Below are 23,608 nucleotides of genomic sequence, written 5' to 3'. Positions count from 1 at the left end.
TTTTTTTTTCAACGTTTATTTATTTTTTTGGGACAGAGAGAGACAGAGCATGAACGGGGGAGGGGCAGAGAGAGAGGGAGACACAGAATCGGAAACAGGCTCCAGGCTCTGAGCCGTCAGCCCAGAGCCCGACGCGGGGCTCGAACTCCCGGACCGCGAGATCGTGACCTGGCTGAAGTCGGACGCTTAACCGACTGCGCCACCCAGGCGCCCCAATTCTGGTCCCTTCTTATCACGTGTGTGGGTTCGTGTAGCCACCCCCTCAGTCCACAGGCAGAAGTCTTGACATTTTGCGGCGTGCGTGAGGAGTAGAGATGTTACCGCCCTGTGTACCCTCTTTACCCTCCGCTTGTCATTGTCGCAAATGTTTCTTCTGCATATATTGAGACCCACATCAGACAGACTTCTGCTTTTTGCTTCAACTGTCAAAAATACTTCAGGAAACTAAAAGAAAAAGGGAAATCTGATGCATTTGCCCGTATTTTTACACTTTCCTTTGTACTTTTTTCCCTTTTGATGTCCCAAGACTCGTTGTTTTATCATTTTCTTTCTATTCAGGGAACTCCCTTTAGCCATTCTTAGAGGTTAAGACTGCTGGACAGCGTTTTTGGTTTTCCTTCCTCTGGGAGTGTCTCGGTTTCCCCTTTATTTCTGAAGGACGTTTTTGCTGGATGTAGAATCGAGGTGATCACTTGCTTCCTTGCTGCACTCGAACAAGTGCCACTTCCTTCTGGCCCGCGTTGTGTGTGTTGGGAAACCTGCTGTCACTCAGATAGTTTCCCACATGGGAAGCTGTTCTCTGGGGTCCCCCCGCCCCTTGTCTCCAGTTTTCAGCAGTTTTGACTATCATGTGCCTTGGCGTAGATTTCTTTGGGTTTATTTATCCTGTTTGGGCTTTGCTGGCCTTCTTGAACGTGTGGGTTTATGTCTTTTGTCAGAGTTGGGAAATTTTCAGCCATTATTTCCCCGAATCCTTTCCCAGCCCCACTGTCTTTCTCCTCTTTTGGGACCCTGGTGCCACACAGGTTAGATCTTCAGTTATAGTCCCACACGTCCCTGAGGCCCCGTTCAGGTTTTTCAGTCTGTTTTCCCTGTTAATCAGATTGTGTGCTTTTCCTTGTTCCATCTTTGAGGTCCTTGATTTCTTTCTTCTGTCTTTTCCATTCTGTGTTGATGCTTGAAAAATTATGAGGAATGACTTTTTCTTGAACTCTGAGCATTTTAGGTGTTAATGAGAGTCTGGATCCTCTCCGAATCTTCTGTTTTAGCAGGCCCCCTGACACTGCTCTGCTGCAGACTTGGGGTATTGCTTCGTCACTGCCAGTGAGGGTAGGTAGAACTCCAGGCTCCCTCCTCGGCCTCCGTTGATGCCTGCGGGAAGATGTGCCCCAGTACTGCTGGGCAGGGTGGGGGTTCAGGCTCCCCACGGGGCCTCCTCTGACCCCAGCCCAGCAGGGAGTGGGAGGGGTGCTTCCTTAATTGCCTGGTCCGGGTGGAAGTCTTGACTTCCTGCTCGGCCTTTGCCCACAGGGATGGGAGTGGGCAGCAGTGTGGTCTATGGGCTTTGGCTGTTGTAGGGTGGCTGTCGTCCTGAGCTCAGTGCTGGGAGAGGGACCGGGATGGAGGGCAGGGTGGACGGAGGGTGGAGGGGCCAGGGCATTAGGGCCCCTGAGGGGAGGGAAAGGCTAGGCGTGCATGATGTTTCTTTGTCTCTCTGTCTCCTGTGATGCACAGCAGACTGCTCAGTGATGCTGTTATCCTCAAGGGGAAGATAAAGGGGCTGTCTCTGTTCTACAGCACTCTGTACTATTTAGCTGTATTACGATGATGATGGTGATAGCGATAATAATAATAACAATAATGATAATATAAATGAAATAAAATAAAATAAAAAACTCTGTTGTAGGACCAGGAGACCTGGGATGCCTGAATGCTGTCCTGCTCTGGTCATCCCCCCTTGAGTGTCCCAGAGGAGATGGACTTACAGAGGACAGCAGCAAAAGGGACAGTGTGCCCTTGATTGTGTGCTGGGGCCGGAGCAGCCTGTGAGCTGGCTGGAGCATGTGACTTCAGCTCAAGGCTGAACAGACTGTTTACTCAAGGGCCTGAGATTTGTGGGGAAGTCCCCTTGGGAGCAGGCCAGCTTTAGCTCACCCGTGTGTTGCCTGTGGCCAGAGTAGGAGGTGGGACCTGTTAGCTCCCAGTGACCCTTCCCGGCGTCCCAGGGGCCTAACCAACCTCCCAGGACCTACAAGCCCATTCTACTTCATGACCTTCTTCAAGGAGTGGGGTCAGAGGCTTGCTCATCCAAGGTCCCCAGACAGGGTGGTGGTAAGCGGGTGGGTCAGAGGTCACAGACAGGATGTGGCTCTTCCTGGCTTGGAGTGTTTGCACATCAGAGTTTAGAAATGGGGACTTGCTTATGCAATTATTTTGAGATTTTCCTTCTTAATAGTATAGAGTAGTTGGCCAAAACTGGCAAATACTTCATAGAAATTGAACACTCAAACCCCAAACTTCTGTGATTTTCTTTGTGTTGAACATGTGATTTTCTCTCTGAATCCTTTTGTTGAGGAGGAGTGCACAGTAATTGGACCTAAAAATGCATCCAAATTATAGCATCTTCATCAGAATGAGCTGACAACATAATTATGATTGTTTTTCAGGGTATAAGATACATTTTTTCATATTCGTCCACTATAAAAAATGAAAATAGCTCCCCTGTTGTTATTTTGGTGGGATAGCAGTTCTCCATGTTTGGGGGGAGGCAGTCTGATGTGCCACTCTCTTCCCACGTGTTGGCATTTTGCTTTGTGAGCATCTTTACGGAGGGCACGGTTTCCCTCCTTCTCGGAGGCCTGCAGGGCGTTCAAGAGGGAGCACGGTGTGTTCTCTCTGGGCTTCTGGAAGCAGCCACTCTTAAATCCAGGGTTGAATCGGGGCACCTGACCGGCTCAGTCTGTAGAGCGTGCGACTTGTAGTCTCGGGGTTGTGACTTTGAGCTCCACGTTGGGTGTAGAGATTACTTAAAAAGAAAATCTAAAAAAAAAAAACCTCAAGGTTGCACGGTCGGTGGCAAAACAGAGCCCGCCCGCTGGTGCAGCTCGGGGCGGTCACGTGGGCCTGTGGGCTGTTCCACGGCTGCGTTCCTTAGCGGTGCCGACCTTGGCAGGGCCACGTGGCTTCCAGGAGACCCCGGGCCCAGGTCAGGTAAGGCTGCATTCCACCTTGACTCTGCGCTTCCCTGGCTGGGTGGCCGAGGGGAGGGCAGCCTCTCTGAACCTCCTGGGTCATGTGTCCTTACCTCTGCCCACACCTTGGGATCTCCAGGTCTAGCCTCCACCCGCCTCGTGGAGCGGATGTGCAGCAGGCTCTGGGGAAGCACGTGCTCCTTGACAGCAGGCAGCCGGGGTCAGGTGCCAGCCTTACGGTGCGGCGGACTTGCCCGACCGCTAAGCGATGGTGGTGGCTGACTTGCAGCAGCCTCCAGCACTTGGCCAGACATAGATGCAAAGGTAGTCTTATTTGTTTGGTCTCTAGACAGTGCCTGGTATGCCTGTGAGCGGAGACCCCTCCCCATAACTCTGTGGTCCCCGAAAGTTCTGTGTGAAATGTCACAGAATTCCTTTCTCCTGAAAGCGTCACAGAAACCAGTAATACGTACAGGTCTGTTGGGAAGTAGTTTCGTAAAAACCGTAAGGTGCACCTGTTCCCTGACGTGTCCGCCTCCCCTGGGCAGCTGGGGCCTGCTCCTTGGGGGGCTCCCGCCGGAGTCCTCTCTGCCCCGGGGCCTGCAGGGGGCGCACCTGTGCCTGCTGCTCAGGACGCACTACAGTGAACAAGGAAGAACTTGATCAGTGGTTTGGGGATTATGCTCTTTGGAATGACTTTCATTTCAGACGCTGTTGGTTACAACGGTGAGGATTTTAGCCTGACTTGAAGGAACTCCACTCACGGGGTGTAGCCGAACCAGCTCACGTCAGAAGCGGGTCGCAGAGAGTCTTTTTGGTGTCTCCTTCCTGCGGACCGTGACTCGGGCGGCCTGCTTGTCCTCTCTCAGCCTCGGTTTCCTCACCAGTGGGAGGGGGATTGCAAACCCTTTTCTGCCTGAGTCATGAGATCGCTGTTGGGTCAGCAGGAAGCGTGTTGAAAACAACGTGGCCTCGTAGAAAGACAAGAAGTGTTACTGTAATCTCTTCCTCTTTGAATGGGAAGCATTTTGGGTTCCTTAGGAATAAAGCATTTCTTGGAAAAAATAAAATATCGATTGACGCTATTGACGAGAGTGCCACTGAAGAAGCAGTGTTGTGCTTTGTTACATTTCTGTTTCTGGTGTTGTTTGGTCGGGGACAGTTCTCTTAGGTCGCCACCCCTCCTGCTCGTTCGTGGAGAAGCCCTTCCTTTGGATCCAGAGGGGGTTACTTGTGCAGCTCCGGTGCCTGGCGGGGTTCCGTCCTCACTGTGGCAGTGGCCAGCAGGCTCAACGCCTTTCTTTCCTGTCTCCTCCTTCTGGGAGGGGAATCTTGCTGTGAGGAGAAGGAGGAGGAAAATAGGGCTGGGGGAGGGCAAGGGGGTGGAGAGCAAGAGAGAGTCTGGGTTAAGATGGGAGAAGTAAGCATATGGCAAGTGGCAGAGAGGAAGGATTGGTGTTCTGGAGAAAGAAGTTACTGGAACTCGGTCACTGGGCGGGAGGGGCCGTTGCCTTGCCCCTCTGTCCAGTGATCTTCCAGGGGGGGCTGTGGCACCCTCTTACCAGGTGCAGGCACCTGTAAGGATGCACTGTCTTTGGAGAATTTTAAAGCAGTGACAACATTTTTTAAAAAGTTTAATTATTCTGAGAGAGAGTGCAAGCAGGGAAGGGGCAGAGAGAGAGAGAGAGAGAGAGAGAGAGAGAGAGAATCAGCACAGAGCCTGACATGGGGCTTGAACTCATGAACTTTGAGATCATGACCTGAGCCGAAGTTGGATGCTTAACCGACCCAGCCACCCAGGCGCCCCAGACGTCATAGCATTTAAGTGTTGGTCTCCTTTTTTGTTTTGCTATCTCCCTGATCCACCAATTCTAAACAGTGTCAGTGGTAAAGATATTGCCTGCACTGGGGTAGCCCACTCCCATGGGTCCCCTTCCCCCCCCCCCCCCCCCCCAGTGGCGCCGGGGGGGGCCCCCCCCAAAACACCAGGAGTGGGGGGGGGGGGGGGGGGGGGGGGGGGGTGAAGGTGCAGGTGGGCGGGCAGGTGTGGCGGAGGAAGCCCTTGGAGGCCGTCTTCTGGTGGCTGCACGTGAAATAGGAACCAAGGTCAGCGGCCGTGCGTGAGGATGGGCGGTGGGAATGGAGGGGTCTGAGACATTTGTTCACCATCCACGGAGAGCAGGTGGCCTAGAGGTCGCCTAGGATCGCTGTAGATCCGTCTAGCCTCCACGGAGAGCATGTGGCCTGGAGCGTGTGTGCCTGCCAGGCAGCACGGAGAGGCCCCGTGGGGCTAGTGATGGTGACGGCCCAGCCGTGTGGGTGACGTGGGCGCGGGCACGTGGTCGGTGGAGTGCTGTGGTTTCCTGAGTGCCTGCTGTGTTCCCACCGCTGAGTGGGCACGTGAGCTGCGTGTCCTGTTTCGTACCAGCGACCGAGGGGTTCTCACTAGTCCTCGGAGATCGCCCAGCTTTACAGCACTCACGGGTAGGGCTGGGAATGTAATCTGGGTCCCTGCGGCTTCAAAGCCATTGTCCTTTCCATTGTACCAGTTCTTCTTGTCGTTAAAAAAAATTCCAGCTTCTAATTATTTTTTGATCCTAAATTTAATATTCCTATATGTACCTACAGTTATCTTATCCGACTAAAAATGAGCGTTTTCCCATTATGTCTTCCTGCCTAGTATAAGGGGATGAACTCTAATAGGCTATTAGTAAATATTTGTGAATGGTGGTACTGCTTTCAAATAGGAATTGAGTAGCTTAAAAAAATCAACAGATTCCCATTCTTGTGGTTTCCGGTCCTCGTGCCGGCCAGTGCAAGGTGTCTTGGCTCTTGAGAAATGCTATTTTGGTCAGTTTTTTCCTGGTACCTAACTGGAGAGAGCCTCGCTGGAGCACTTCATTGCTGTCCGTGCGGCGCATTCATTCGAAGGCTGGGTTTCGCTCTTCCGTGCTGCCGTGTCGACACCAGAATCTGGCCTGTCTGCTTTGGTAACGGGGGAGTCCGTGTCAGATGCTCTCCGGCAGGGCAGTGCTTTTGAATTTCGGACAAAGAATTTTCTGGCAATTGGGGCCCCCTGAACTTAGAAGCGAGCTGCCTGGTGTGGAGGTATCCACGAGGGGGACGCAGTCAGGGGGAGGCTGGCCATTGCTCAAAAGGGCAGCCTTCAATATTTTCCTTTGGCAATTGGAAGTAATCATTGTTTTTGTTCAGATGAAATAACGCAGTTTGCTTTTTCTCCCCCCCCCCCCCCCCCCACACAGAGAACACGGCCATCTTCATGTGCAAATGCTGTAACCTTTTCTCACCAAATCAGTCGGAGCTCCTCTCCCACGTCTCCGAGAAGCACGCAGGAGAAGGGGTTAGTGCGGACGAGATCATCATTCCCCTCAGGCCTCTGAGCACTCCTGAACCCACCAACCCACACAAAAGCGGAGATGGTAAGGGGCCCGGGGTGCCGGGGGAGGGGCCACGGCCACGGATGTGCCTGCTGGTGACGATGGCTGTGATTTGCCTGCCAGCCCTTCGAGGCTGGGTTTCTGTTTGCTGGGCATAGAAACCCGGAAGGTTCCCGTCTCCCAACAGTTAACAGTTGTCCAGTTGTAGGTCTGTTCAAAATAAGGTTGTGGGTTTGAATTCACTGTACCTGGCCTCTGCAGGTGCTTCTCTGGCTTTGGAAGGAAGAACGAACGAAGGAACGAATGAATGATTGAGTGAATGAAAGGCGGGGATAGTGTCCAACAGCGTAAAAAAAACAAACGAACCGTGAGCTTGTTGTCGGACGAGTGGGGGTCTCAGCCAGCTCTAGGACCTACCAGTTGCATTACCTGAGGCAGATGATATGGCTTCTCTGAGCCTCACCGTGCTCCCCTGACAAACGAAGAGAACAGGCCTGTCACCGGGTGGGCGCTGAGGATTGGATGACGCCTGGCACGGGAGACAATGAAGGGAAGCTGTGACAACATACGTGATGAATGTGTAAGAACATATAATCTGAGACCCCGCGTTTCTGGACTGAGCGTGTAACCCTGGAACAAGGATCCAAATTGCAAAGCTTTGGTTCGCACGGACTCCATCAGGTTCACAGTCGGTGTGTGAAATGAGATACGTCTTGTCTGCAGCGTCCAGACATCTCCCACTGAATGGCGTCAGATGGGGCAGGTGGATGGATTGGAGAAACCATCTAGGCCCCGTAATTAGGTCCCCACAGACAAAGACAATGTGTAGCCCAGTAAGAGTAGCTGCAAACGACAGTGGGGAAAAAAAGCCCACAAAACTATTTTTATACGATGAGGGACAACGGCCAGTCGCCTGTGCAGAAGTGCCCTCTGTGGCCATCAGTGTTCCATCACAGGATTCATTAGCCACACTGATAACTGACTGCTCTTTCCTGGGAATATTCAGGCTGGCATTTCTAAATAGACTGGCTCATTGATCATCTGTCTGGCGTCGTTAACAAGGAGAGAGTCCAGACAAAAAATGTTTTGGTTAATGAGTCCCTCTGGCCGTTTCCAGGGAGCTCAGAGGAATACACCTGACAGAGGAATAAGTTGTTGAGAAGTTAAGGGAAGTTCTGCTAGTCACTGTTAGTGGCGGAAGATGAAACCGAGAGAACCCAGCACCTGAAACTGGTGATGGCGAATGAGGAGGAGCAGGAGAATTTGTGTCCTCGTCACCGGCAGCCGGTAGTGCTGTGTTCACGGTGTTTCAGCTCCATCACTGGCCTCGTGAGCTCTTTCCACTTCGAGAAAGCAGGACTGAGGTGGGAAGTCACACATGATCACGTCTCAGCCGATAGCGCACGTTTGATTCTCTTTGCTTTGGGGATGAGGAGGGGGAGGGAAGTCAGTTTGTCATGAAGAATCTACCCAAGAGCTTGATTAAAAACGGGCAAAAGACCTGAACAGACATTTTCCCAAAGAAGGCATACAGACGACCAACAGGTGCATGGAAAGATGCTCAATGTCACCACGCATCTGGGAGGGGCAGCTTAAAGCCACAGTGAGGTATCACCTCACGGCCCTTGGAACGGCTGCCCTCAGGAAGACAACAGGTGCTGGCAAGGATGGGGAGAAAAGGGAACCGTCGCGTCCTGTCGGTGGGAATGTAATTGGTGCAGCCACTATGGAAAACGCTTTGGGGGTTCCTCACAAAAGTAAAGGTAGAATTAGGATACGATCCAGCAATCTCACTTCTGGAAATGCATCCAAAAGAAATGAAGCATCTTGAAGAGATATCCACACTCCCGTGTTCATTGCAGCATTATTCACAATGGACAGTCTAAGTGTCTGTCAACAGATGAATGGATACAGGAAATGACACACACACACACACACACACACACACACACGGAGGAATATTATCCAGCCATAAAAAAGGAGAAGATCCTGCCATTTGCAACATGGACGAATCTGGAAGACACTCTCCTAAGTGAAATAAGCTAGACCCAGAGAGACAAATCCTGTATGATCGCACGTAGATGTGGAATCCAAAGGAGCTGAATTCATAGAATGAGAGAATAGAAAAGTGGCTCTCGGGCAGTGGGGGGATGGAGAGATGGAGATGATAGTCTAGAGGGCACAAACTTGGAGATGAATAAGTCCCAGGGATCTAAGGTGCAGCAAACAACATTGTATTGTATACTTGAAGTTTGCAGACAGAGTAATCTTAAGTGTTCTCATCAAAAGAAGAAAAATGGTTACTATCGTTGATTGTGGTGAGCATTTCACAGGGTATTATGGACATTAAATCATCTTGTACACCTTGAAGAAAACATATTGTGTAATCTAAGTATATGCAATTTTTGGCTATCAATCATGCCTTAGTAAAGCTGGAAAAAAAAAAAAAAAAAAAAAGAATCTGCCTAATGCTAAGGCCTTCACAGTTCAGCCACGCCTCCCTCTGCCACCCAGCCTGGGAGTGAGTAAGGCTCATCCTTCCAGACCTCACTGGAGGTTCCCTGATGACTTCCACATTCCCCACGGCTGCCTTCCTGTTGAGCAGTTAAGATGCCTTGGCTTGGGGAGCCCACGTGGCTCAGTCAGTTGAGCACCTGACTCTTGATTTCATCTCAGGTCATGGTCTCATGGGTCGTGGGTTCGAGCCCTGCATTGGGCTCTGCGCTGAGCATGGGGCCTGCTTGGGATTCTCTCTCTGCCTCTCTCTCTGCCATTCTCTCGCTCTCTCTCAAACATAAAGAAAATAAACTTTAAGAAAGAAAAAGACGCTTTGGCTTTCCAAAGAGTGTAGCTTAACGGACAGATGGAACCACAACTTTACTCAGGAACTGATTTAATCAGAACCCCTGTCTTTGGGGTTGAACATCTGTAGACTCAGAAGAACGGATAAACTCTTTTGTAAAATTCATATGGCAGAGAGAAGTCACGTGGATTAACATGTCGAGAACTTTGAGAAAGCTTGTTACAAACCCTTAATTCTGTTTTTATTCAGCTTTGCTTATCAAGATTTTCTTTCCACTAAAATGAAATGTGAATGAGGTAAAAGAATCTGAATTTTTCATTTCATTTCTAAATAATGAATAAATGATAAGAGAACAGATCTTCTCGAACTCTGTGTGTCAGTGTTTTATAACACACACGTGTGCTGATTTCCACCACCCTCGCCCTTGTTACTGATATTAGTGAAAGAGATGACTGTTTGCTCGGGAGGCCATCCCGGGCCCCCCTCTTCCTAGGGATCCCTCTTCCTGTTCGTCTCCCTGACAGCCAGCCCACCAGGCCCGTGTTCCCCCTCTTACCTGCTCTGCAGTCGTGGTCCATCACTGTGGGGATGACCGTGTGGGTTTTTTTTCCCTTCATTCTCTGAATGTGGTGATTTGTATGGATGGATTGGCATACCCAGAGTCACTTCCTGGGATACACCCCGCTTGGTGACGCTGCATAGTCCTTTTTAATATGCTGCTGGAGTTGGTCTGCTACTATTTTGATGAAGACATTTATGTTTAGATGCAGAGATAACGGTAGGATCATTTCTCTGATGTCTTTGGTTTGGGAATCAAAATGGTTTGTGGCCTCACAGAATGAGCTGGGAAGTGTTCCCTCCTCTTTTGTTTTTTGTTTTGTTCATTGGTTTTTTTTTTTTTTTTTTGGAAGATTTTTGAAGTGTTAGTGTCCATTCTTCTGAAATGTTTGATAGAATCCACCAGCGAAGCCCTTTAGTTCTGGGCTTTTCGTTTTTGGTGGGAAGATTTTTGATTACTGACTCCGTTTTTTTGCTTGTGATAGGTGGACGAATATTTTCTGTTTCTTCTTGAACTCTTTTCGGTAGTTTGTGTCTTTCTAGGAAATTTTCCATTTCCTCAAAGTTATCTCATTTGTTGGCATATAATTAATTGTTCATAGTATTCTTTTAGAATTATAAAAACCTTTTTTTGGTAAGATTAATACTAATTGTCCATCTTTCATTCTTGATTTTAGCTATTTAAGTCTTCCCTCTCTTTTCTTGGTGAGTTTAGCTAAAAGTTTGTCAGGTTTTTTTTTATCTTTTGTTTTTCTGTCTCACCTCTTTACACTCTTAATTTTCATTTTATTTTTTGTTTTCCTGCTCGCTGTGCATCTGGTTTGCTTCTGTTTTCTCTGGTTTCTTGAGTTGGAAGAGTAGGCCACTGATTTGAGATCTTTCTGTATTTCACATAGGCCTTTACAGCTATAAACTGCCTTGCGAAGCCTGCTTGCACTGCGTCCCACGAATGCTCGCATGTTGTGTTTTCCTTTTGATCATCTCAGTGTATTTCCTAGTTTCCCTTCTGATAGCGTCTTTGACCCATGGGTTACGTAGGGGTGCCATTTAATTTCCATGTCTTTATGAGTTTTTCAAATTTCTTTCCGTCCTTTTTTAAATTAAATTTTAATTCACATACATTACTACATTAGATGCAGTATGTAAGAAGATGGTTATTCTGTATTTTTATACATTAGGAAGTGATCACCATGATGGCTCTGGTTACTCTCTGTCACTGCCTGTGGCTGTATCGAAGTTATTACAATATTATTGATTATATTTTCTATGCTATACTTTTCATCCCCGTGACTTATTTACTTTGTCCCTGGAAGTCTGTGCCTCTTAATCCCCTTCATGTATTTAACCTGTCTCCCCAGCCCTCTCTCTCTGGCAACCACCAGTTTGTTCTCTGTAACAATGAGTCTTTCTGTTCTGTTTGTTCTTTTGTTTTTTAGAATCCATATATAAGTGAAATCATGTATATTTATCTTTTTCTTTCAGACTTATTTTACTTAGCATGATACCCTCTGGGTCTGTCTGTGTTGTTGTGAATGGCAAGATTTCATTCTTTTTTTATGGCTAGGTAATATTCTAATGTCTGTGTGTGCATGTGTGTGCATTGTGTGTGTATACGTATGTATACACATGTGCATATATATACATATATATGTACATACACACCCCACATCTTTTTTATCTATTCATCTATTGATGGACACTTTGGTTGCTTCCGTATCTTGGGTATTGTAAATACTGTTGCAGGGAACGTAGATATGCATGTATCTTTTCAAATTAGTACTTTTGTTTTCTTCGGTACCTGGAAATGGAACTGGCAGATCGTAGGGTAGTTCTTTTTTTAACTTTCTGAGGAAACCCCGTACTGTCCTCCACAGTGGCTGCACCAGTTTGCATTCCCACCAACAGTGCACGAATGTTCCTTTTTCTCCACCTCCTCGCCTGTTTCTTGTGTTTTTGATTTTAGCCATTCTGACGGGCGTGAGGTGTAGTTTTGCCTTTGCACTTCCCTGATGATGAGTGATGTTGAGCATCTTTTCGTGTGTCTTGTTGGCCATCTGTAGGTCTTCTTTGGAAAAATGTCTGCTCAGGTCCTCTGCGCGTTTTTTAATCGGGCTTTTTGTTGTTTTTTGTTATTCACGTGTGTGATTTTTTTACTTCTAATTTCCGTCCACATACTTTGTATGATTTCAGTCTCTGTACATTTATTGAGACTTGATTTATGGCCTAACCTGTGGTCTGTCCTGGAGAACGTTCCACGTGCAACTGAGAAGAGTTTATGTTCTGCTGATGGTGGTGTTAGGCTTTGATTTTACAGTGCCGTCCACGTCTTCCATCTCCTTGCTGATGCTCGGATTTTATAATTGAGGAATATGTGCTCAGAGACTGGGGGAATTACGACAACACCCTCAAGGTTACCTGGTCAGTAGGTGGGAGAGTGGGATTGGACCCAGCTGCCCTGGTGGCATTTGCTTGTTCTTACACTGATGTGGGTATAATCAAATTCTTACTGTGAAGCTACTTTAAGAATTATTTTCCAGGGCACCTGAGTGGCTCAGTTGGTTAGGCGACTGGGTTTTGGCTCAGGTCATGATCTCATGGCTTGTGGGTTCGATCCCCACGTTGGGCTCCGTGCTGACACAGAGCCTACTTGGGATTCTCTCCCTCCCTCCTTCTCTGCCCCTCCCCGATCGGCATGTTTTCATGTGCACACTTGCCCTCTCTCAAAATAAATAAATAGAAACTTAAAGAAAAAAGGAATTATTTTCTTTTGTTCACGAATTTACCTTCGACCTAAATTTTTCTTGAACACGTTTTCTCTCTCTCTTTTTTGGTGTATGTATGCTGGAAGATTAGTTGCCTGTACAGTTTAATTTTTAAAAGTATTTAAGACTTTAATTAAACTCAGATTCTTAATACGAGCAAATTTCTTCAAAAGTCTTTCATTAAGAACTCCGAGTCTTTCTTTTTTCTCTCTGTGCGAGTCCCTACTATTTGAGGCTTCTAGAAGCTTAGTTTCTCTCTAATGATTTCTATTCAGGCTTAACCTTCACAATTCATTTTAAGTTGAGAGATACTTGAAATGGTTTAATTAAACCTTTAACTGAGCAGTAATTGATTTATTATTTTGGTCTCCCTTTATAACATGAAGGTTCCTAAATCCTTTGGTTTATTTTATAGCCTTTTAATCTTTTTTGCTCATGTAGGAAGTGGTCTGCATTAGAACCTTTCATTTTCTCCCCTCTTCCTAATCAAGTCTCTGGCTGTGGTCCAGGAAAAAACTGCCTCGTGGAGAGAACGTGTGTGTGTGTGTGTGTGAGTGTGTGGTTGTGTCGGTGAATGTGTGTGGGTGTGTGTTTGGGCGTCAGTGATGGGTGAGCATGTGTGTGCCCACATCTCTTCGTCCTGATGGCGCCTGGGGCAGGCGGGCTTCCTGGAGCTGGAACTCAAGCGGGTCACCAGAGAGCCTTGTTTGAGCTCTTTTATCTTGTTCCTCTTTCAGACCTTCCATAGAAACTCTCCTTATCTCTTCCTTCCCTCCCATCCTGCTTCTTTTTTTTTTTTTTTAATGTTTATTCATCTTTGAGAGAGAGCACAAGTGGAGGAGGAGGGGCAGAGAGAGAGGGAGACACAGAATCCGAAGCAGGCTCCAGGCTCCGAGCTGTCAGCACAGAGCCCGACGCGGGGCTCGAACCCACGAACCGTGACATCATGACCTGAGCCGAAGTCAAGACGCTTAACCAGCTGAGCCACCCAGGTGCCTCTCGCTTCTTTATTCAGTAGCCGTGCACCTGTTACCTGCCTGGGTGCCGTGCTGGGAGCAGGGTGCTGGACGCAGGGGGTGCTGTTCCTGTGGGTCCGCCTCCTGGCTGGTGGGTGGCTGGTGGGCAGAGAGGCGGTTGTGCAGTGCAGTGGGGAAAGCACTTCTCTGGGCCCAAGTGCAGGCTGCTAAAGAGGGGGTCACACACAGTCTAGTTTGAGGGTGAGAGGAAGCTTCCCACAGGAAGTTGGCATCTAAATTTAAATGTCTGTGTCGTCTCTTCTGGACAGCTGCCGCCATAAGGTCGCGCTGAGTGTCCGTAGGCGTGTTGCACTTGCTGTTCCAGAAGCCACCGAAACCTGAGCCCTCTCTTCTACTCTGGTAGGCAGCATGGGGGTAGTTAAAGAGCACCCACCTCGGATAGACTCGTTCCAGTTGTGGAGCGGTCACGTGACAGCCATGGCTGCCGTGGCCCACAGCCTGCTTTTGTGCAGATTACGAAAAGGCGCCCCCATTCTGGGCTGGTGAGTTAGTGGTAGCAGGCTTGCTTTCTGGGCAAACCAGCCGAAAACGTGATCAGGGCTGATGCAGCCCGTGCGCAGTGCCCACCCGCCTCGCGGAGCATGGCCCAGGGATCGGCCCCCCGCCTGCCCTCCGCGGGCACAGCTGCGGAGGCCCTGCTGCTGGCCTACGGGAGTGGCTCTCGGCATCTGTCACAGGGAGATAAGATGCCGGCCTTTATTTTTGAAGAGGTTATGGGATAAATACACGTTAATACCTAATGCCTTAGTACGTGGTGAGTGCACGAAGCACTTCACGGCCCCGGAGTCAGAGCGCTCCAAGGCTTGTAGCTGGGTGACACCGTCATCACTTTCCTGCAGAGTGCAGAGGACAGGTCAAATCGTATTATTTCTGTGCTCGGGAATGAACTGAGCCGACACAGGAGTGAAGCTCACGGACTCGGAGGCAAACAGTGGGTTTAAAGCCTTGCTCTGCCACTCATCTCTTCTGTGTCTTGCGGCAAATTGAGCACCCTTCTTAAACCTCGGCATCTTTTTCTGTAGAATGGGAATAACACCAGTGGTTCCCAGACATTTGATGGGGAAATGCATGTGAAGTGCTCTGCGCAATGCTGAGCTGTACGTGCTTAATGATCGCTGGTTGTTGCCGTTGTTCACATGACATTTCCGCATCATTGCTGGGAAGTCCACGGGGAGCAGGCTTGGGGTGCCTTGCCTCCCCGGTGCCTCGTGTTCCAGGGCCAGCCATAGTCTGTCCCGTGAAGGGGACGCCGCGTTCCCCCTAAGCCTAGAAGGCTCACACTCCTGCGCTTCTGATAAATAATTCATCGTCTTCCCATTGCTTCCTGGGCTCCTTGGAAGTAAATGTCAGAGACTGAGTGTCAGGACCAACTGTGTGAAGAGTTTCAGGATTTTCCTGAATTCTTGAGTTGGAGTGACATGATTAAGCCACGGAGTGAGGGTGCTGGCTTTCTCCTTAGTCTTCAGCACAATGAAATGTGGATGCCCCGAATTCTGCCCTGGCTTTCTTGCTGTGTGAGAAACTCTAAATGAAGAAACCAAGGGAAAAGTGCAGTAATGAACAAGAACGGGTGTGCATTGACGAATCACATGATGTGATGGTGGCCTGGCTGGGAGGCTGATAGTTCCTTCAGGGAGACTGTCCACATCAGAATATTAATGAGCAGGGCCATAGTAATAAGCAGCTGTCACTTATCCATCACCTTCTAAGTACTACGCTCAACATCTTAATGGGTTGCTTTTATTTATAAGTGACTATAAAACAGACAGTCTTGTGTTTATTCTTCATATTGGAAATGGAAGCTCCGGGGATTGAACTCAGGGCGGCCTGTCTCCCAGCTGGTGTTCTCTGCACCACACACACTGGTGCCTTGAACATGCTGAGCACCCTCCCGAGGGGTACGTGACTCAGTGGAAGATCTGGGCCGGGGAGAAGGAAACCTGGATCCTGGCTCTGAGCTCAGCAGTAGGCTCTGGAAAATGTGCTGAGTGCCTCGAACCTTTGAGGCCCTCATTTCTTTTCCTATTGAGGAAATTACATTTGCTACATCCATCTCTTAAGGTTTTTATGAGGATGAAATGAGATAATAACTGGGAAAGTGCCTCGCACACTTGAGTGATGTACAAATAAAGGGCTCCCGTTATTAGATTTTTAGTAGTGTGGAGCTACTAGTGTGGAGTAGTGTGGTGCCCATGTTGTCTTCTGATTGAATTGAAAAACCCTTGGCAGAGGCTTCCTGTCCCTTGCTCGTTTTGGCCTTGGATCTTCTGACTGTGAGGAAGCTGTCCCCCCAACTACAGCTTTGGGACAGGGTTGAAATGATGCATGCTGGCCCGCCCTTTTCTTCCTTTGGGAAACTGTGGACACGGGAAATGGCCTTCTGTCCTCAAACAACTGATGGACGTGTATTTACTTATTCGGTGGCTACGACATCTCCAGCTCTGTCTGCGATCCTGTGGGCCCTGGGGGTTCAACCTTGGGATGTGTGACAGAGGTGGGGAGAAAGGGACACATGCAGTCGGAGGCTGTGTCAGTGACTTACATGCTACGTGTGTCTCATACTGTCAGCGTGAGACCAGCTGGGGCGGCCTCGTGGAGGAGGCTCTGAGGGTTTGAATTGGGGCCTGGGGTGCAGGAGGTGGGCACAGGCAGGGGGCGAAGTGCGGGTATAAGAAAAGAGACTGGGCTTACCTGTGCAGATTTCGTGAGGTCTAGAACATTGCCGAGCAGCAGGGAGAGAGCACAGCTCTGTGTGTGTGTGTGTGTGTGTGTGTGTGTGTGTGTGTGTGTGTGTTGAGCCTTGTGAGAAAGGACCTAGAAAGCCAGGTCTGAGTGTTGTAAACAATGGAAAGTTCCAGAGCAAGGGCACAGCAGTGAGACAAGGGGTGGAGGCGGAGGAGGGCGGGAGCAGGAGGCTGGAGGCCGTGTGAAGGGATCTAGGTGACAGGGAATGGAGAGGGGGTTCCGTGGGCAGATGTCTTTGGGACAGATCACAGAGACACCGGACAGAGGGACCCACGGAGGAGGAAGGGGACGGAAAGGAAGCCCATGCCGAGGTCTGGACCGCGGCGTTCTAGGACCTCGCTTGCCCGGGGCCCGGGTTCTCAGCACTTCTGCGGGGCGTCCGTGGTTGCCCCGGTTCCCAGTGCTCTTCAGTTATTCCAAGTTCACTTATGAATATTTCATTTTTTGCTAACTAATTGGTCTTGAGCATCTGCATTATGGATGTGGCAAGATGTAAGATGAGTTTTGTCACCGTCGTGTTAGAGGTTTTCCAAGGCTCTCAGGGCTGATTTTGTGTCTCTCCCTTGACAGCCAGATTATGCACCGCTCACCAGTTTAATTCACTGGGATTTATCAGTGCCTGCCGGCCCTGCGGGATACCAGGTTAGGTGTTGGGGGGGGCAACGGGCAGTCGGGACCAGGGCCGTGAGTCCCTTGTGCACAGACCGCGGCAGGCAGAGCCCCGCACCCCGTGGCACCGTGGCACGTGTTCCGGCTTGTCTCCGAGGAGGGAAGGTGGGGTGCCCTGCCGCTGTGAGCGTGCTGAACCCCGGGTGAGGGGCACGGTTGCCCACAAGACTGCTGGCCCCAGCCGTAGGTTTGGGGGTCCCCGGGACCAGCTAGCTACGAATCCGGGGGACCCCAAGGGCTCTCTCAGCTTCCGTGGTTTGTTGGAATGACTCACAGAACTCAGGAAAGCAGCGTACCACGATTACCATTTTCTATAAAATGTGTATGAGTCGGAACCAACCAAAGGGACAGATGTAGGGGCCGAGTCTGGGGTTGGAGGGTTTGAGGTGTGGACCTTTTGGTCACCCTCCTGCCCCTGTGGAGTCCTGGATGCCTTGCCTTCTTCCGGCTGTCTTACATGACAGGACCCAAGAACTTCCAGCCAGGGATGCTCACCCCAGCCTCCGGTGTCCAAAGGTTTTATGGGGGGCTTGGTGACCCACTGCCTACGTGGCTGGCCGTTGGTCCCATGCTCGTCCTGTAGGTTCAGATGAGGACGTTTGTTCTCCGGTTCCTCCAGAGGTCAGGGCCGGTCTGACTTGTCACAGGGCCCGTCATAAATCACGTTGTTAGACCAGGCATACAGGCACGCCTGTCGGGCAGGACCTCCTGAGGGCCTGGAGGTCCCCCCCAGCAGCCAGGGGCAGAGGCCAGACATCTTGTCTACATGGCTGCGTCCTCATAGGGCATTTCAGAGAGGAGCATCAGGCCGTCTGCATGGCAGGGTTCAGGGTCCCTCTTCGGTGTTGCGCCCGGGCCACAGGCGTCCGTAACTGTCACGAGACACGCTTCTGCAGCTCAGCCGACGTGACACGCGGTGCGTGTTTCACAGCCAGTCCTTCTCTGCTGTTCCTTGCCGCTTCAGTAACTTGCACAAGATCATGCCGTGGTGACGGAAAACAAGGAGAACTGTTCTCATGACCGTGAGGTAAACAGTTCTGTCCTTACTGTGTACATTCCTTCCCTCGCCGCCCCCTCCGGCCTCCCATACACGTCGGCTGGGCCTTGTGTCTACACAGCTGTTCTGCTCGGTAAAACCTGGTGTGGGCCACAGGATCGAAGCGTCCTGTGCCCTCGTTCGTGCCACCTGGTCTCTGCCTTTGCCTGCCTGTTGTAAAGTGCTCCCTCCCCGGCCCCCCGTCTCCAACACGCCCCGGACAGAGCGGGAAGGCAGGGATTGTATGCCTCACTGCGGCCCTGGCCGACGAGGGCTCCGCTGTGGCTCTCGGTTGGCGCCGACCCAGCCCAGCCCTGCAGCTCCACAGAAGCCCTGCCCCTGCCAGGGCTCCCCCCGCAGCTCTTCCCCCGTTCCAGTGCTCCGTCTCCTCGAGTTCTTGGGGACCCCGCGTCGGAGCAGCCTCCTCTGTCCAGGGCCCACGTCGTCAAGCCGCTCGCTGGTTCCTGGCAGATTCTGCCCCAGAACCATCCTGCCCTCCTCTCCCCTGTGGTCTCCCTGCCTGACTTGGGAGCACCGCAGCCCATTTCACGGGTCCTCATGGGGGCGGCCGAGGGCGGGTGGGTGACACTTTCCTGTGCAGGGCGGTAGCCTTGGAGAGAGCAGGAGGGGCCCCGAAGACCTCACTGCTTGGTACGTGACCATTTTCCCAGGGTGGGTGCTGGAGCCTAGGACCCCTCCCCTCCTCCGCTGCTCAGAGTCAGAGAGGATGGCACCCTGCAGGCGCCTGGCCCTGGGGCGCCGGCCACACTGTGCTGGCTTCCTGCTTGGCGTCTCTCAGGGTACCTGTCACGTGACATCACCTGAGCCCGCGCCCCTCCACCTTCACATGAGCAACAGCAGGATGCTCCCCGACCCCGCTCGCCAGTCTCACTTCCTACCCGCATTCTGGAGGTGACTGCCTTAAAGACGAGTGCTAATTAACCAGAGTTACAAGTTGACAAATGATTTGAAGCTTGCTCCAGAGCGGCTCTGAGCATGCCATCCAACTCGCTAGGTTGCCTGGAAACTTGAAGCACGTTGCTCTTGTCTTTCGTCCTGTAATTGGTAGATTGAGATTGTAATTCTTTTTTCCCTGTTTTATCAGAACAATTTGGCTGTAATAATTATGACGCCTTGAAATAATCTGAATAGTTGTGCAGCTCATTATGAGCATGAAAGGCTAAGCGGCCTTTGAGAATCCTTTGCAAAGAAGTCCTTAAGCACTTTTTCAGGAACTGGGTATAAATGGATCCGCTGCTTGCTTCACTAGGAGTCTGATTTGTGAACCGGGCGGCTGCCGGTCACAGTTCAAAATCGTCCCCACTTTACGGAGGAAGCCTGTGCCAAGGTTTGATCGCATAGTATTTTTAAAGGAGAGTATTAGAAAACTGGTTGTACGTTGGCATGTGGATGCAAAACTGTGAGCACTAAAGGTACGTCTGCAGCTGTTAATTTCTGGAACGGCTTCAGACTTTCTGTTTTTCATAAAACCCGAAACTGAACACATTTCCACATTTGGAAGTTGAGTGCGTGCCGTGCACTGTCGCCTCCTGTGACTCCGTTGTGCCCTCTTGTTTCCTTGGTAGAGTTTTCAGTCATGAAGAGGAAGAGAGGCAGGCCGAAGGGGTCCACGAAGAAGCCCAGCAGCGAGGAGGAGCTGGCAGAGAGCGTCGTCAGTCCGCAGGAGGGCAGTCCGCCGGCCCCAGAGGAGGGGAGCAGCCTGGCTCCGGGCAGCTTGGAGTGCGGCCAGTGCCGTCGAAAGTTCTCTAACCCGCGCCAGCTGAGGAAGCATGTCTGCATCATCGTGCTGAACTGGGGTGAGGAGGACGGAGACGCAGGTACGTTGCCCAAGGGCCGGACGCGCCAGTTTCTCGCGAAGACGTGTAACTGCGGACATCCGTTTGCCCTGGGTCAGTTACTGCATGGAGATCGAGCACTTTTATACGCAGCCTACCTATCTGGAGAAGTCTCTGTTTGGGAACTGATGACTGTTACTGCCGGTGACGTGTCCGGTAGGCGGTGCCCACGGAGTGCGAGTCACGGGGGCACGTCCGCGGGAGCTCTGGGCTCTGCAGAGAGGGTAAAACACAGTCCCCTCGGTGAGCTTGCGTCCTGGGTAGGACAGCAGGGTTGTGCATCACGAGATGTTAACAGGGAACGTACCCTTGGAGGGGAGGCGGCCTTCTGATGGGGGGTCAGGGAGCCTGGAGTCATGGTGTGTGTGGCATTGGCATTAATGGAGGGAGGTGTGGGCAGAAGTGCAGACGTTAGGGTGCTCGGGGCCCCTGTGAGGCACCTGCTGAGCCAGCAGTGGCTGGGGGGCTAGGTTGTGGCAGGCATTCTGGAAGAAAGGAAAGAACACTGGTGCTTCCTCCACTGATGTTCCTGGCTAAGCTTCATCTGAAGTAACTTGCTTTTTAAAAAATAGTTGTTTAATTTTGAGAGCAAGGGGGGGACGTGGAGGAGGGGCAGCGAGAGAGGGAGATAGAGTTCCGAAGCCCGATGTGGGGCTCCAACTCGCGCCGTGAGACCGTGACCTGAGCTGAAGTTGGGCGCTTCGCTGACTTCGCGCCTGAAGTAACTTCTAAAAGAGGCCGAAGGAGGTTCAGTGAAGGTGGGCACGGAGTGCTGTCTCTGCGGTGGGGCAGGTCTCGGGGGCGACCCTGTGGGAGGAATGAACTAGCACGACTGCACTGGAGAGGGGAGGGCCTCTGCTGTGGGCCCTGCTCTTGTCTGGTTCTTGTACCGCTTGTTAAGTCTTCAGACTTTGCCCAAGACTTTGAGTTCTTACTGTGTTTTGTGCTGTGCTAAGCTTGTTACATGGGAGTAACCAGTTCTGGTCAAAACATAGGCTTTGGGGGGCGCCTGGGTGGCGCAGTCGGTTAAGCGTCCGACTTCAGCCAGGTCACGATCTCGCGGTCCGGGAGTTCGAGCCCCGCGTCAGGCTCTGGGCTGATGGCTCGGAGCCTGGAGCCTGTTTCCGATTCTGTGTCTCCCTCTCTCTCTGCCCCTCCCCCGTTCATGCTCTGTCTCTCTCTGTCCCAAAAATAAATAAACGTTGAAAAAAAAAAAATTAAAAAAAAGAAAACAAAAAACATAGGCTTTGGAATATGGCAGCCAGGTTTGAATCCCAGCCTCTCCAGGCCTTACTAGCTTCCTTCTGCCTCAGTTTCCGTACCTGTAAAATGGGAATAAAACACAGCACTATCTCATATGGTTGCTTTGAGGATTGAATAAGGCAGGACTTTTAAAGTGCTCAGAACAGTACCTGCATTTGAAAAGCACTCAGCAAACATTAGCTATAACTTATTCGTAGCAGTATGGGAGCAGTACTGTTGTCTTCCTTCCTTTGTGTATGTAAGGATAGCTAGACTGGGCAATCAGGTGTTTGTCCAGGGTTCTTTAGTTAGCAAGGGAGCCTAGCCTCTGAACCTCAGTCCTCAAGTCCCTTTACGGTAAACACCTCCCAACCGGGAAGCAAGACCCTAGCGCAGATCGGGGGCGTAACTGAGTAACTGAGTAACTGATATTTACCAGACATCTAGGTTGGTGGCCAAGGCTCATTGCCAACATCTGCGCAAACTGTAGAAAATATAAAACGTTCTTTCCTTTGAAGAATGGCTCTCGAGGTGACTTTCTAGGCTGCATGGGCTAATGCAAATAATGGACTAGCGCTCAAACAGGATAGGCCACTGGGAAGACACCTGTCTTGAAGCGGAGGGCACGTCATTGCTGTGGGAGGCACGTAGGCCGGGAGTGCTGTGGTTTCAGAGCCATTGGCCTCCTGTTTCAGAGCCTGGTGCCCTTTTGGCAAATAAAGATACTTCTAGAACTGAGATGGTTGAGGGAGGAAGGATTAGAATGCACCTCCCTGCCCATAAAGTGCTGATTTCTGGTGCATTTGTCAACCACTGGCCCTGGGTTATGGGTTGTCCCCCCCGGCCCCCACCCCCTGCACACCCCCACTCTCTTTTTCTCACACAAATAGTTAATGGTGGTTGCATGTTGTTTATTTGTTCATTAAGTTTTTTACTTTATTTATGTATTTATGTATTTATGTATTTATTTATTTATTTTAACGTTTATTTATTTTTGAGACAGAGAGAGACAGAGCATGAACAGGGGAGGGACAGAGAGAGAGGGAGACACAGAATCGGAAGCAGGCTCCAGGCTCTGGGCCATCAGCCCAGAGCCCGACACGGGGCTAGAACTCACGGACCGTGAGATCGTGACCTGAGCTGAAGTCGAACGCTTAACCGACTGAGCCACCCAGGCGCCCCTAAGTTTTTTACTTTAATCCCTGTATAGTGTTCCTAGTTTCAGGCACACAGTGTAGTGATTCAGCACATCCACACGTCACCCAGTGCTCATCACAAGTGCAGCCCTCAATCGCATCCCCCCAGCCGCCTCCCCTCGGGTAGCCATCGGTGTGTTCTCTGTAGTTAAGAGTCTGTTTCTTGGTTTGTTTCTCTCTTTTTTCCCTTTGCTTGTTTTGTTTCTTAAATTTCACCTAAGAGTGAAATCAGATGGTATTTGTCTTTCTCTGACTTATTTCACTTAGTGTTATACCCTCTAGCTCCATCCGTGTCGTTGCAAATGGCAAGATTTCATTCTCTTTATGGTTGACTGATATTCCATTGCACATACACGTATGTGTCCATGCATGCACACACACACACACACACACACACACACACACACACACACACCACACCAGCTCTTGATCCAGTCACCAGTTGATGGACGCTTGGGCTGCTTCCATAGTTTGACTATTGTGGAAATGCTGCTATATAAACGTAGGGGGGCATGTGTCCCTTTGAATTAGTGTTTTTGTATCGTTTGGGTAAATACCCAGCAGTGTGATTCCTGCATCACAGGGTAGTTCTGTCTGTAGCTTTTTGAGGACCCTCCATACCGTTTTCCAGAGGGGCCGCACCAGTTTGCGTTCCCCGTGGCCCTTGCCTCTTAATGAGTGGGGCCGGCTGTAGCGTTAAGAGAGCCCTGTGTGTACCTGCCCAAGTCCCGAGAATTTGAATCTTTGGGTTCTTTCAGTGCTGTCTTCTTGAGGACCCGTTTTGTTTTTGTGCCTTCACATGATTTATCCCGCCAGCCTCCTCCTGAGAGACCCCTGGGCTTTCTGTGCGATTACGGCCGGAACTCAGGGTTCTCCTTGGCAAAACCTTCCTGCTGCTGCTTCCTTCAGATGTCAGACCTGGATCTAACTTGGATGCAGCCTGAGGAGTTCAGTCGGGTCTGTGGATTGTCTGCATTGCCCTCAGGGTTTTCTTCCTAAAACAAAGTTTTTCAGTGTCTCCCCTTCAGAGTCAAGTGCCAAGTCGTCTCCTGGGCATTGAAGGCCCTTAAGATCTTTCCAAAAAGATCTTTCCAAAAAGATCTTTCCAAAAAGAT

General features: G+C 50.5%; 1 protein-coding gene across 6 annotated transcripts in view; it reads left to right on the top strand.

Moving 5' to 3' along the window:
- The window catches only part of ZFAT (zinc finger and AT-hook domain containing), a 351,032-nt gene that overhangs the window by 126,274 nt on the left and 201,150 nt on the right, over positions 1-23,608 (top strand). For all 6 annotated transcript variants that reach the window (XR_005796642.1, XM_040494478.1, XM_040494480.1 and 3 more), the window contains 2 exons: positions 6,455-6,631; positions 19,786-20,037. Coding sequence is in view for 5 of the 6 variants with exons in the window: in XM_040494480.1 (XP_040350414.1) it covers positions 6,455-6,631; positions 19,786-20,037 (429 nt within the window). In the remaining variant the exon portion in view is untranslated. The remainder of the gene's footprint in view (positions 1-6,454; positions 6,632-19,785; positions 20,038-23,608) is intronic.

Source organism: Herpailurus yagouaroundi, unplaced genomic scaffold (assembly GCF_014898765.1).
Source record: "Herpailurus yagouaroundi ecotype Mexico unplaced genomic scaffold, PumYag 186, whole genome shotgun sequence".
In the NCBI taxonomy this organism is placed as follows: Eukaryota; Metazoa; Chordata; class Mammalia; order Carnivora; family Felidae; genus Herpailurus; species Herpailurus yagouaroundi.
Note: the sequence above shows the minus strand (reverse complement) of the source record. Positions and strands in the feature narration are given on the sequence as shown.